This window comes from Photinus pyralis, unplaced genomic scaffold (genome assembly GCF_008802855.1).
Source record: "Photinus pyralis isolate 1611_PpyrPB1 unplaced genomic scaffold, Ppyr1.3 Ppyr1.4_LG4, whole genome shotgun sequence".
Lineage (NCBI taxonomy): Eukaryota > Metazoa > Arthropoda > Insecta > Coleoptera > Lampyridae > Photinus > Photinus pyralis.
The window spans coordinates 211,862-224,546 of record NW_022170511.1 but is presented as its reverse complement, the minus strand read 5'-3'; the positions used below and the strand labels follow the sequence as shown (position 1 = coordinate 224,546).

The following is a 12,685-nucleotide window of genomic DNA, read 5'->3' as shown; positions in this document are numbered from 1 at the left end:
GTTCAAGTGTATTGGAGTTTTTAATTGCAATTTTATCGTCTGACGATGAACACCCGAATTGTCCCTCTGACATCACCAATCATTAAGCTTACTTTCGGAAATTGTAGAATTCGGCTTATGTTCGCTGTAATTGATACAATTAAATGTGGTGTTTTGAATGTAACAGTGTTTTCATTGACTTTACATGTTAAAGACCTATCTTTACTAGCCGATTTTGGGGAAATGTGAAATACTCGATATGAAAACTACAGAAGATCTTCCCATGCTTCAAAACTATTGATGATTTAATGACATGTTAATTTCTGTGTCAGAGAAACTCTTACTTTTCCCGGTATACGTTTCAAGATAGCCTCCCCCCCCCTCACGCGCACACTGAAGCAGGAGAACGGTAAGCATTAGAATAAAAAATTGTTTTACATCTACAATACAATGCTACTACGCATTTGTGCCCATTATCGGGTGCACGTTGCTGAAGATGATATTCCTCTTTCTTCAGGCATAGCAAATGAGCTCCAGAGTATGGCATTGCGTATTATATGGCTAAAGCTCAATTACATGCAATTCGGTTCACAACTAACGGAGACGTGAAAAGGGCGTTCCTAATTTCTTGGCCTAAATTACCAATTCACTCCGATCTACAAATTTGACAAAGAATACACCGTGTAATTAACAACTTTAGGGACGGGGCTACATGATGTGGGGTCGGCGACATCTAAAGATCTTGTAAACGCACCCAACCCCTGCGTGACGGAATTCTGTTTTTTGTCCTAGGACCGAAATTAAACACCTTTTGCAAGGCGCGCGTCTTCGAAGGGCAGTCGACTTTGAGCGCTCAAAAGGTTCTTAGAGTTCGAATCGCGGTCTCTCTTTCCCCTGTCGTCAATACAAGCTCGAATTATGAAAATTGAAAAGTGCCCCAAAAATAGAGTACTATTTTGTGAAGGGTTTGTAGTGAAATCCTCCAAAATGCAAATTAAAAGGAAATATGGTAGCCCCCAACTAGATCTTACTAATGGTGGAGTGGTGGAGCTAACTATATATGCAGCCGTATTCTACGACTAAAATTATCAAAAAAAAAACGTTAGAATAAATATACCTGCCAAAGTAGCTCGTTACTGAGCTACAGCTACATTGATGTTTTGTTTAGTCTATGTGTATGTATAGTTTTTTTGGCCCTCAGTTTGATGACAATCAGTATTAGTGGTAAGAGGTTCGAAATGTTGGGATCTGGGGCGCTTTTTGATCTTTGATATATGCAGAAACTATATTGAAAGAAGCCGAGAAAAAAGCCATGCTCGCCGCCAGTACTGAAATATTTTTATGCTATCCGATTCCATTATTATCTCAGAATGATTTGAACCATGTACTGTCATGGTTTTACAATGCTCATAGTACTCTTGTTATTAAAGTACTTGGTGTCAGAAAAGCTACATGTGTATATGGAGTATAACACTGGCTAGGTTCTCCATAAGAAATACATAAACTATAAAAGTAATAAAATCGTAAAACTCTCTACAAAAGTGCGCAAAAGTAAAGGGATACCAAAAGAAACCAGACAATATGAAAGAATTTCAGGAAATACCAAAGAATCTGACGTATTTGGATAGACTTTGGATATCTCCTTTAAATTTTGAAAAAGTTTCCATCTCAAGAGATCTCCCAAAACAGACTGGAAAAAATTCTGATATCGAGCAGAAGCACAAATTGGCACAAAAGTATGCCATAGGTGTTATACGCTATCCTGAGTACAAGGGACGTTACATTAATAAAAACTTTGAAACGTCCAGCTCTTTCTCGGAATCTGAACTTTCCAGATTTCGATCATCCTCTAGATCGTTTTGCTTTCACCGAATCAGAAATCCAGAAAAGCATCTTCCAACCGGGTCTAGTCCAGGAATCGATTTTTTACGACCTCAATTCCTCAAAGCATGATTTCGAAATCTGTAGGTGAAGCATAAGTGTGCATTAAGGGCTATTCCCTCTGCAATTTTCTACTAGATGGAAGAGCCTGTGAAAAAATTCTACCAATTCTGTATGGTGCTACACTTTTCGCTCTTTCTAAGACTCTCGAAGATCCTGATATTGTGTTAAGAAACTTAGAGCCATTTGTCACGGAATTCGCGTTATAAACAGAGAAAATTTTTTTGTCTTGAAAAAACCTTCGAAAATTTTGGTCAACCAACTACAAGATATGTAAAAATCCAAACAAAAAGTGTAGATGACCACTAATATTTGAAATATAGAATCTCCGCACATACTTTTTGCAAACTTTTCGAAAAGCTTTTTAAAGCGTATTCTGTATGTACAATTGATGCAATAGGTAGGATTTATTAGGTAGGGCCATTGTATAAATACTTTAAACAATGGTAGGGTTTATAGTTACGTCAAGGCTCTTCCTATACTATTATCACTCATGGACAGAATGTTCTGCATGATTTAGCACTCATGTTACCGGCCTTTGCGGGGGTTAAGTATTAATAAACAAAACACAGAGAAGAAGAAGGTGAATGCTTTTTTTCATTACCTAGGTCACTAGTTCACTATATGTGTCAGAAAAGTACGCGGCTAGAACCAAAAAAGGGAAACTAGGATTATTAGATACAGTTGCAAATACCGCGGCGTGAAGAATCGGTAGGCGTTGTCAATATTTGCCAGCATCCGAAGATTAACAGTTCATCGACATTGCAGTGTCAAGGTTCTGCAACTAATAAAGAAAATACCCGTGAAACCAGTTGCGATAATAATTATAACTAGGATTTTTCTACACTTGCATTTGAATCGATCTAAAAACGCCCTCGAGGGTTTGTAACAGGAAAATGTGTCTTAAAATATGACCATTTGCGTTGAGAAAATTATGCGTGTTACCTACAAAAAATTAATTTAACAAACAACGCACCGTACCGTTGCAGAAATGACGGCGGCGGCGGTCTTGGAATTAAAATAACGTTACTCGTCCCTACTTTGGATTCAAGAAGTAAACTTTGATTTTGAATTAATCCCGGCGTATCGTTCTTCAGTTGGTGGAAGACTACTAAATTACTTTCCGATGGTTTTAAAAGAGGTAGTTCAATATTCAGTTGACAGTCTTCGTTAATGTTCAATAGGTGATTTTTAAGTTATCTAATCATGTTACTTATTCTGGTATGTGCATTTTGGTGACAACTTTTTCCTTTTGTAATTATCTGTCTTCAAGTTCTTGCAATGAAATTTTATATTCGTTTCAGACCGTGTGCGATTTGACAGTTTTTTTGCTCATTAAAAATATTTGTTGTATAAGGGTAGACGCTACTTAAAAATCTGTCTGAAAATATTCCCAAATTTTTGTTTGTTAGATATTATAGCTTTCATTTAAAGAATGGAGATCAGATAACAGGGTAGGTACAACAATAAATTAATTTTTCTCACGTTTCACGGGGTTTCATATAGTACCTACTTATTGCAGTGCAAAGAGCCACATCGTTTCAACACTGTCGTTTCATTATGATTTAGTACAAAAATACGCCTTTTTTATAGTTAATTGTCTCTTCAAAAAACCCAAATATTTTAATTTTCGCGAGACGCATTCCGAAGATCTTTGGATTACTTTCGTGCTCTCTTCATGCATCCAGAATTAAACGTTGGAACCCGGGAGTCTCAATGCTGCACTTAAAAATCAGTAGGGTTCTTTTAGGGCACCAACCAACAGGCACAAGTATTACTTTCATTAGCATTTTTTTGATTATTTTGAAAGTAAACTAATACTTACTTATTATACAATACTTTATTTTGTAGCAGAAGCCGTATAAATCATTGTAAAGCTAAACAGAATTTTATTGTATTCTGACCTTCATTTTATTTCGTGATCCGCGTCCGATTTGAAATAAGAATGACAGATGCCATTGTAATGCACAATCATATGTTTCACTTTATCTACCACGGTTACAGAGCCTACTCATTCAAACTATTAAAATATCAATCTGCTATAATATAAAATAATTGTCTACCATTTGAAAGGCGGGCAATAATTACCAAAACAGGTATCTCGATTGAATGTATTGAAAGTACTTTGAATGTACTGGCCCTCATTTAAGCCTTTTCTATTTTAGATGCTACTGGTTCCGTTGGCGCACTCCAAACCTCAAGGATCGCCATCACAAATACACGAGGAGAATGTCCAGTAAGTTAATTTAACTACATTTAAGCCTAATCACTAATCCGTGCCTTTAAAAATGGTGTGGAGTACTTTCGTACCCTAATTTACTTACTCACGGTTTTGAAGTGTATGTTCATTGTTCAGTGGTGGAAGATTCTTGGGTAGGTAAGTTAGATTACTAATTATCTATTAACATTATCATTCTCAGCTACATGCAAAAGAAATAAAGAATGCACGTTTTAGGATCGAACAGCAAGAAATACGCGAGATAACGCAGCGTGAACTTGAGAGCCCAACCAAAAGAATTATGGAGAAAATTAAAGCTGTCAATCAAAATCTAACGCCGAGAGTTCCCGAGCGGGCTGAATTCTCCAAACAGTTTTACAACCGAGTTCCAAATCAACAATTAACAAGTAATGCGATTCCAGAAGAAAACAGGACCGGTTTCACTCATATGCCTTACTATATTCCACCATCCGCTTTTGCGAGCCATCCACCGCAACAAACCGACCCCATTCTCGAAAATCAAACCATTGAAAACGTCCGCAATGTCATAAGTATGCAAGTTCCGTTGCCTTACATGGCACTTTACTATCCAATGTATCCTCCTGAATTGTACTACCCGCATCTTCGCCAAGGGATACAGTCACCGTTGACGTCCTACTTTCCCATCGTTATAAAGGACCCGATCCAGCAGTTGATGAATGCATTTGCATCGATGATTGAATATGGTCCACCAGGAAACAACGCGCCGCCGCCAGCGGCCGCACCGTGTTCCACTGTAAAAGCTGAGAAGAAAGAAGAAACTGGAAAGGAGCTCGTGATTGAGGATCTGCGTTTATCTAACGACAATCAAAACCCTTTCCGGTTTACCTTAACAGTGGACACCGATGATACCTCGCGAGATTTGAAGAATCCAACCGTGCGTGTCAACAATAAGCTGGCCACAATCTTGAGCAACAATAAAGAGGGAGATCTTAAGGCAAACATATTTCCTTTGGGTATGAAGGAGAAGACCAAGAATATTAGCCAAGATAACACCGGAAACGGCATTTTCGTGCAGAGGTTACGCGTAAGAGAAGGCGGGATCGCAATCGCCGGACCTGGAGGTATTGCGACTGCGGGAACTGGCGGTACCGCAATAGTCGGGCCCGATGGGTACGCGTACACACAACCCGACAGCATCGCCATCGCTGGGTCGGGAACGAAAGTCATCGCCGTCAATCCAGGCATTAACCTAACGGATTTGATCAACAGCATAAGCAAGAACGAAACGAAACTTAGCCCCAGAATCGGAAAAATCGTCGCGATCGGACCGGTGGTCTACTATAACAAAGGCCCGTAAAAATTACCTATTTGTAATGTGAGTTGTGAAAATAGACTGAACAACCTGTAAATAAAGTCATTTTGTTGTCAATCCTTTTGTTCTCATTATCAATTAATTCTCACAGTTTCGTAGAACTAATCTGATCTTCTTTGTCGTAGATGGGTTGTGGTCCCTCTTCACTTCCATCCTCCACCGAAACCAGTAAAGCTAACCTCCTTTCATCCAGAAATACAGCAGCAAAAGTCACTCGTTGAGTCGCGCACCGGAGACGCGGCCATATCGAAAGACGTCGAAGAAGATCTCAAAAGAATTCAGCAAATTAACGCCGCCAAGATTATTCCGCACAAATCGAACCCCCTCTTTGTTCAGCTAAAGAATATAGGTCATAGTAAAGTAATTACTATTCGTAATAATGGGGTCGAGGATGCAAATACGAATACAATGATTTTCAAACCTGTGGCGAAGGCCGTTGCCGGGCAGGAAGGTAAGGCAATTGCGCTTCCCGTCTCCAGAGCGTTGGTGCTTAAGGGGACGAATGTTGATATACTTTACGAGCCTGAAGCGGTCGCCATTGCTGGTCCTGGAGGAATTGCGCACGCTCAAAGCGATTTAGAGATTTTTTATGAAGAAATTGTATAGTAATTAAAGATAGTGTAGATTAGGAAATTTGTAAATTTAAATAAAATTGTATCGATAAAAGCAGAAATTGTATGACACCTGAAGATTTTTGAAGGTTTACGTTTTGCCAACTATAATGCCACAACAGATGAAACAATTCATTAGTTGCACATCTTTCGTTGCCTGGCAGAGTGAGAATTGAGAGTTTCATCCCCTATGTACAAAGCAAGTAATCCAAAAAGCACAGCACTGCTGAAATGTCTTTTACCACTGATACATAAGTAATTACTTATTCAATGCTTTTACTTAGAAGAGACTAAAAGAGCAATAAATCACGTTGTTATAGAATAAAGCTTAATTGCCGCATACACATTTCATTCATTAGATTAGTCAAGTAGGGAGGGAAAGCACAATCTTTGGTATCCATTCCATACCTCACCATAAACCACCCAACACAAATAACCCGAAGTTAATATGTTAAAAACAGAAGGGGTAAATACGGACATTGTTTAAATACTTTATATTCAATGATATGAAGTAGAAGATGGTCCAGCAGATTACCAAAATTTATAAAATGAGTTTAGAAAAAATACACTCAAAGTTTTGGTTTCTGGGGTGGTAACTACCACCTATCTAGCTCATGCTTTATTTATACATCTGCGAAAAAGTTAATGTCCCTTTGTTATATTATACATCAACTTGAGAAAAAAATGCGATCATTACCACATTATTCTATAAGGTAGGCAGCGCAATCGCACTGTTAATGTTTAAATTGCCTATCTTCCGACAATAATTCAATTTAAATGTTTACGAGTTAGCTACATGCAATGTAACATGCTCTAAACGCAATAATTATAATGCTAGAGGCCAACGAGGAAGAATTGTAGGACTTCTGAAGGGGTGCATTAAGTTGCAACCCCCACTAAAAAGAATAGCAAATCTATTAATACCGTTATTTTGTACTAATTGTGTACTTACTTGTACCACGGATACCAAATTTTGTACCACTACATTTTAATCATTAGGACCAAATCTACATTGGGGTTGCAACTAAACGCCACCACCCCAAATATTCAGAGTTTTAAACACGTTTGTGCCATAATTTTGTACTCATTTTGTACCTACTAATTTGTACCGTAAATAATAAGTTTTGTACCACTACCTTTTAACCACTACGACCAAATCGACATTGGGGTTGCAACTTAATGCCACAACCCCAGGTATACAGATTTCTATAAATGCATGGCCCATAATTTTGTACTCATTTGTACCGTAAGCAAAAAATTTTGTACCATTACCTTTTAACCGTCACTATCAAATTAATTTTGGAGGTGTAACTGAAGGGTACAACCTCGAGTATACAATCCCATGCAAATTTTCGCGCCATAATTTTGTACTCATTTTGTACTAATTTGTACGGCAAGTAACTAATTTTGTACCAGTACTTTTTGACAGCTAGGATCAAATATACATATGTTAACGTTACTATCTCGTGCATGTATGTACATTCATAAAATTCTTGACCTTTGATTTTGTACTCATTTTGCATTAAATTTGTACCACTGAGTTCCATCCACTAGTATCCAATCTATATTGGGGTCACAATTTTGTTCCATGATTATGCACTAATATAATGTATCGTTATAAGGAAATTATTTTGTCCCTTTTTTCAATTTTTCTTAGGTACTCGTAGTAGTATTATAACTCTGAATCCGTCCGTGTTGGGGGTAGGGTTCTCAGCACGTAGAACATTGCCGATATGTTTTAGCGACTTTTTTAAGAATTAAAAAAAATGTGCTATTATTTGTGTTTTGTCCGTTCGTCCGTCCGGACCCACTTTTGTCGTTTTGAACTACTTACTTTGAACTACGACGGCCATTAAATTTTACTGTCTTAAAGGGAGGGCTCCGAAACGTGCATCACTGTTACATAGCAACCAATTGGTGTAAGATGTTTCATACGCATTCCATTAGTGGTGCCAAGTAAAACTTTTGAAAATGTGTGTGTGTGGGGGGGGGAGGGGGGGAGGGCAAACACCACGTTCTACCCTTCATGGTATTCCAACGAAAGGTCTCATCGAAATAAATTGGTTTGTACAAACTATAACTTTCCTGCGCGACTCTTTTTTGAAGATGCGTGATGATTTCCCTAGCCAGCTTGACGATCAAAAATGCTTCATCCACATAGCTTTTATATAGGTCGCTTTCGCAATACGCTGAACAGGTAATCTGAAGAAGTGCATCAAAGGCACACGTATTGGCCAGTATTACTCTTTCGCCGTTCACATGTAGGGGACGAAGTGAATCCTTGTTGCCGTTTTTTAACAACCCAATTGGTAACACAGGTTTTAACTGGCTCAAGTCCTTTCTTAACCATTCCGAATTTTGTGTTAAATACGATTTATATTTCGCTCTTTGTACATCTGCCAAACCCCGCCCGTTTTCTACCTCCTTCATGTCACATGCTCTTCTTCGAACTGGATTATCTACCTCAGGATTTTCACTTTCGTTTTCCTTTTCATCACCACCAGGAAAGTGTAAAATGAAAATTAAAAGCAGACATGTAATACGTATTAATTTTTTTCGAAAATGTAACCATTTCTTCAATAGAGAGTCTTTGTTACGTGTTTTTTTGTCCATATTCACATAGGCAATAATTTACCCCAATAAAGCTGTCAAACGGCTTATAGGGTAAGTTAACCACCCGTGTCTATCAAGTCGCGCTGATATTAATTAATATTCAATCATCAGTCAATGCGAATAGCCTAATAAATGTAAAACCTTTTCTCTAAGGGTTCTATATGTATTTTTTTACACTTTGGGGGCAGATTTCACCCTATGAGGTGGGTCAGTTAGTGAATGCCAATTTTTTGAAGAGACTAAGGCTAAATTCAAATGTGAAATTCTTTTGCAAAAGGTGGCGGCAATTTTTTATTGTTTTATATTGCTCCTTTCGAATAGAGAGAGATCTAAGATGAATTTTAGTTTAGCTGCTGGAAAATGGCTGCCATGCGAAGTGCATTCGCAAATTTGTTTTTTATGGTAAACGAGCCACTGGTCGTTCGTTCGTTTTCGGCATTTTGGCTGCTATATTCTGAGTGCTAATTTCACACGAGTGTTTTACCGATTTATGAAACACTGGACATTAACCAATACATTTCTTTAAACCAGAATTTAACTTCCGAAGTTAACTTCAGTTTAAACCAGCAATGACCAACTGAGCCCAAATGTTAAAATAGGTAGTAAAAAATACCATCGTACCTTATTTTGTTGCTCACGATTCCGATTACACTTCTCGCAGTTCCAATTTCAACAAATGTGTACACACAAATTAAATAACGTATTATCAATATTTAAAATTCAAAGATAAATATAAATAAAAATGTTTCAAAACTCACTCGTGATGAGTAACGGGCAAATGTAGACCATATATTAGCACCTATCAATAAACGAACACCCGAAGTCTCTAGCTGGCCCAGGGGCCGAGATTTCAATGGAACAGACAGACAGACAGGCGACGGAAAATCGAGCACATAAACGTTACCTCAACTTCGTTAAACGCTACAAATACCAAATGAGAAAATCGAGTGTAGGTACATAGGTACTGAAAATGCAAAGTAACAATTGAGTCTGTATAACAAAAGTTTTATGCCAATTTACACTGAAAATAAATACTCTCGTAAATAGCTAAATACCTATATTAGGTACATCATCTTTATAGTCCATTGGAAAACGTGTGTTACGCATTATCTACGTAATTAACTGTTTGCCTGTCTGTCTGTCTATTTGTCTGTTTGTCTGTCTGTTGCAACCACAACATATATACATTTGGTCCTAGCGATTAAAAAGTAGTGGTACAAAACTAGTTGCTTTCGGCACAAATTAGTACAAAATGAGTACAAAACTATGACATGAAAATTTGTATGAATTTGTATATTCGGGGTTGTACCGTTAAGTTGCACCTCCAAAATTAATTTGATAGTAACGGTTAAAAGCTAATGATACAAAAATTTTTTGTTACGGTACAAATTAGTACAAAATGAGTACAAAATTATGGCGCACAAAATTTTAAGAATCTGTATACTTGGGGGCGTAGCATTAAATTGCAACCCCAATGTAGATTTAGTCCTAGTTGTTAAAAGGTAGTGGTACAAAAGTTCTTATTTACGGTGCAAATTAGTACAAAATGAGTACAAAATTCTGGCACAAAAATTTTTAAGAATGTGAATACTTGGGGTTGTGGCATTAAATTGCAACCCCAATGTAGATTTGGTCCTAACGATTAAAATGTAGTGGTACAAAATTTGGTATCCGCGGTACAAATAAGTACAAAATTAGTACAAAATAACAGTATTAATAGATTTGCTAATCTTTTTAGTGGGGGTTGCAACTTACGGCTCCTCTTCTGAAGTCAGTTGCACCCAAAAAGCAGTTTGTTAAGCTTCCTCAATCCTGATCAAAGGAAAAATGGAAGATCCTTTTTTCCTTGTACGTACCTTGTATTAAAATCTTACTTTCCATCTGTTTCTGAGGCCTTTGGTTATACAATTAGCCCATATTTATTAAAAAAAAAAACTGTTTCGCGTAATATATCTTAAAGGCTACATTTCTTTCTTAGTTTGAACGCGCAAAGTGTAGTTCTCAAGCTACATCACATTTAAATTTAAAAAAAAACATTCACTTTATAGTAAAAAATTTCTTTACCCATCCTCGCGATCTGATTCTACTTTAATTTATTTGATTCCTAGTGTCTCAGGTTCTTCCATTTCTTCGGGCTTTTCGCGTTCTTTCGATTTTTCAATTTTATACTTTACGGCTTCTCCAAGTCCGAAATCTGCAATTTCTCAGATTTTCCAAGTTTTTCCGTTTTCGCTTCATCCATTTTCTCGAATTTTTTAGACACATAAAATTTGCGAGTTTCATCAGAACCTTTCTGAAGCTTAAAAACGTGGTCACTCGCGACCGACGAAGGCGCATTTTCCTCGCATAGAATCAGTAATAACTCGGGAAGGAAGTGGCTAATCCAAACAATCTTTTATGGTTCTGGTCTCGGGGCTGTGCTACACCGTATAAGAAAGAAACCACAACAAAAAAGTTTAAATTGGAGGACTAGTAGTGGTATAGACTGACAAAGTGCCGACAATAGTGATCATATTGCTTTTGGAAAATGCGCTAAAAGAAAATTTTATACTTAAAAAAACGATTTCGCGAAAAATTTAACCCTCATCAGTAAAATAGCACTACCTATACTTAAGTCGGAAATTAAAGACACCAAAGTTCAATAATTCAATACATTTCCTAGTAAATAACTGTTAGAACAATTTGTCTTCGTGAACTAATGTAATTTGAATCTACTCGTATCTTGATCCTAATAAAACCATTATTCGAAGTAAAGATTGTATCAGGAGAAAAATGTCCGTTTGAGGTACAAAAAACCGCAAAACAATTTCATGGTTTTACGTATTAACTTTTACTCCACCACAACCACGCACGTTAACGCACTTGTGGTCAAATGCAACTCATTGTGATTCACCGAAGCAACGCGTGTTACCCAGATAACGTTTTTAAGACGCACTTGAATGTATTATTAGATTTCACAAACGATTGAGTAATCAACTTTACAGGTCGCTGGAGTCGCCAAAAATCACCTTTCTGCCGTACTACGGCGGCGCCAAAGGTAACTCTCTGCAGATCATTGAGATGCCGAATGGGACAGTTACAATGGAAATTGTTGCGACTCCCCACGAAAATTTGACGGTCACCGAGGGTAGTCCATCGGAAGTGGAGATGCCGCAGCTGCCTCAGCGACCCAGTTCCGAATTTGCATCAAACCTAAAAAACATACATAAAGCGGCGCTGAACATAATCAAGCTGCAGGAGGCTGCGAAAAGGCAAGGCGAAGTTAACAACGAAGATCAGGCGGAGTACAGAGAGAACATTGAATCCCTGCAGCTCTCCGCCGAGAAATTAACACATATACATGATAACGAGGACGACTTGGATTTGACCGCCACTTCTGATCTAGTTCAATGGCTCGGGAGACGGAAGACCACCAAGAAAGATAAGGATAAGACAAAGGAGGAGCAGAAGAAGAAAAAGGAAGAGGAAGAGAAACGCAAAGAAGAGGAAGAAGAAAAGAATAGGAAAGAGGAAGAAGAGGAGGTGAAACGGAAAGAAGAAGAAAAGGAGGAAGAAAGTGGAGAAGGAAACAACGAAAACGTCGTCGTGAGTTTACCACCGGAAGATGCATCGGTCGCCGAGGCGAAGCCTGTCGGTTTAGCAGTAGCAGGTATGTTGCATCTTTAATCTGTTGGTTTTTAGAAGATCTTTCAGGAACGGGGGGTGTCGCCGCCAGTAAACCGGTTGCAACCGCAATTGTGGGCCCAGGAGGTCTAGCAGTCGCGCAGCCCGTAGGAACCGCAATCGCTGGCGTATCGCCTGATCAAGCTTTAGTGCCGATTTATGCGGAAAATGAGGACACGCCGAAAAAAGACCATAAGAAGGAGGAAAAGAAGAAAATTAGCAACACGGAATATTTGAATAGAATTATTCAAAAATATCACAAAGTTTAATGTTTTTTCTCTCTAAAGAATACATTTATTTCCATTT

At 38.0% G+C, this 12,685-nt stretch overlaps 1 protein-coding gene across 3 annotated transcripts; it reads left to right on the top strand.

Moving 5' to 3' along the window:
• Positions 1–3,060: 3,060 nt before the first annotated feature.
• LOC116167584 (stress response protein NST1-like) lies at positions 3,061–12,685 on the top strand. 3 transcript variants are annotated; one of them, XM_031482978.1, is made up of 4 exons: positions 3,061–3,141; positions 4,086–4,156; positions 11,701–12,365; positions 12,410–12,685. In XM_031482978.1, exons 1-4 carry the CDS (start codon positions 3,127–3,129, stop codon positions 12,646–12,648), a joined length of 990 nt encoding a protein of 329 aa, XP_031338838.1. In that variant the 5' UTR covers positions 3,061–3,126; the 3' UTR covers positions 12,649–12,685. The 3 variants fall into 3 exon arrangements, with proteins under 3 accessions (XP_031338838.1, XP_031338837.1, XP_031338836.1); XM_031482977.1 differs by lacking the exons at positions 11,701–12,365; positions 12,410–12,685 and adding exons at positions 4,376–5,495; positions 5,618–6,115; XM_031482976.1 differs by lacking the exons at positions 11,701–12,365; positions 12,410–12,685 and adding an exon at positions 4,376–5,514.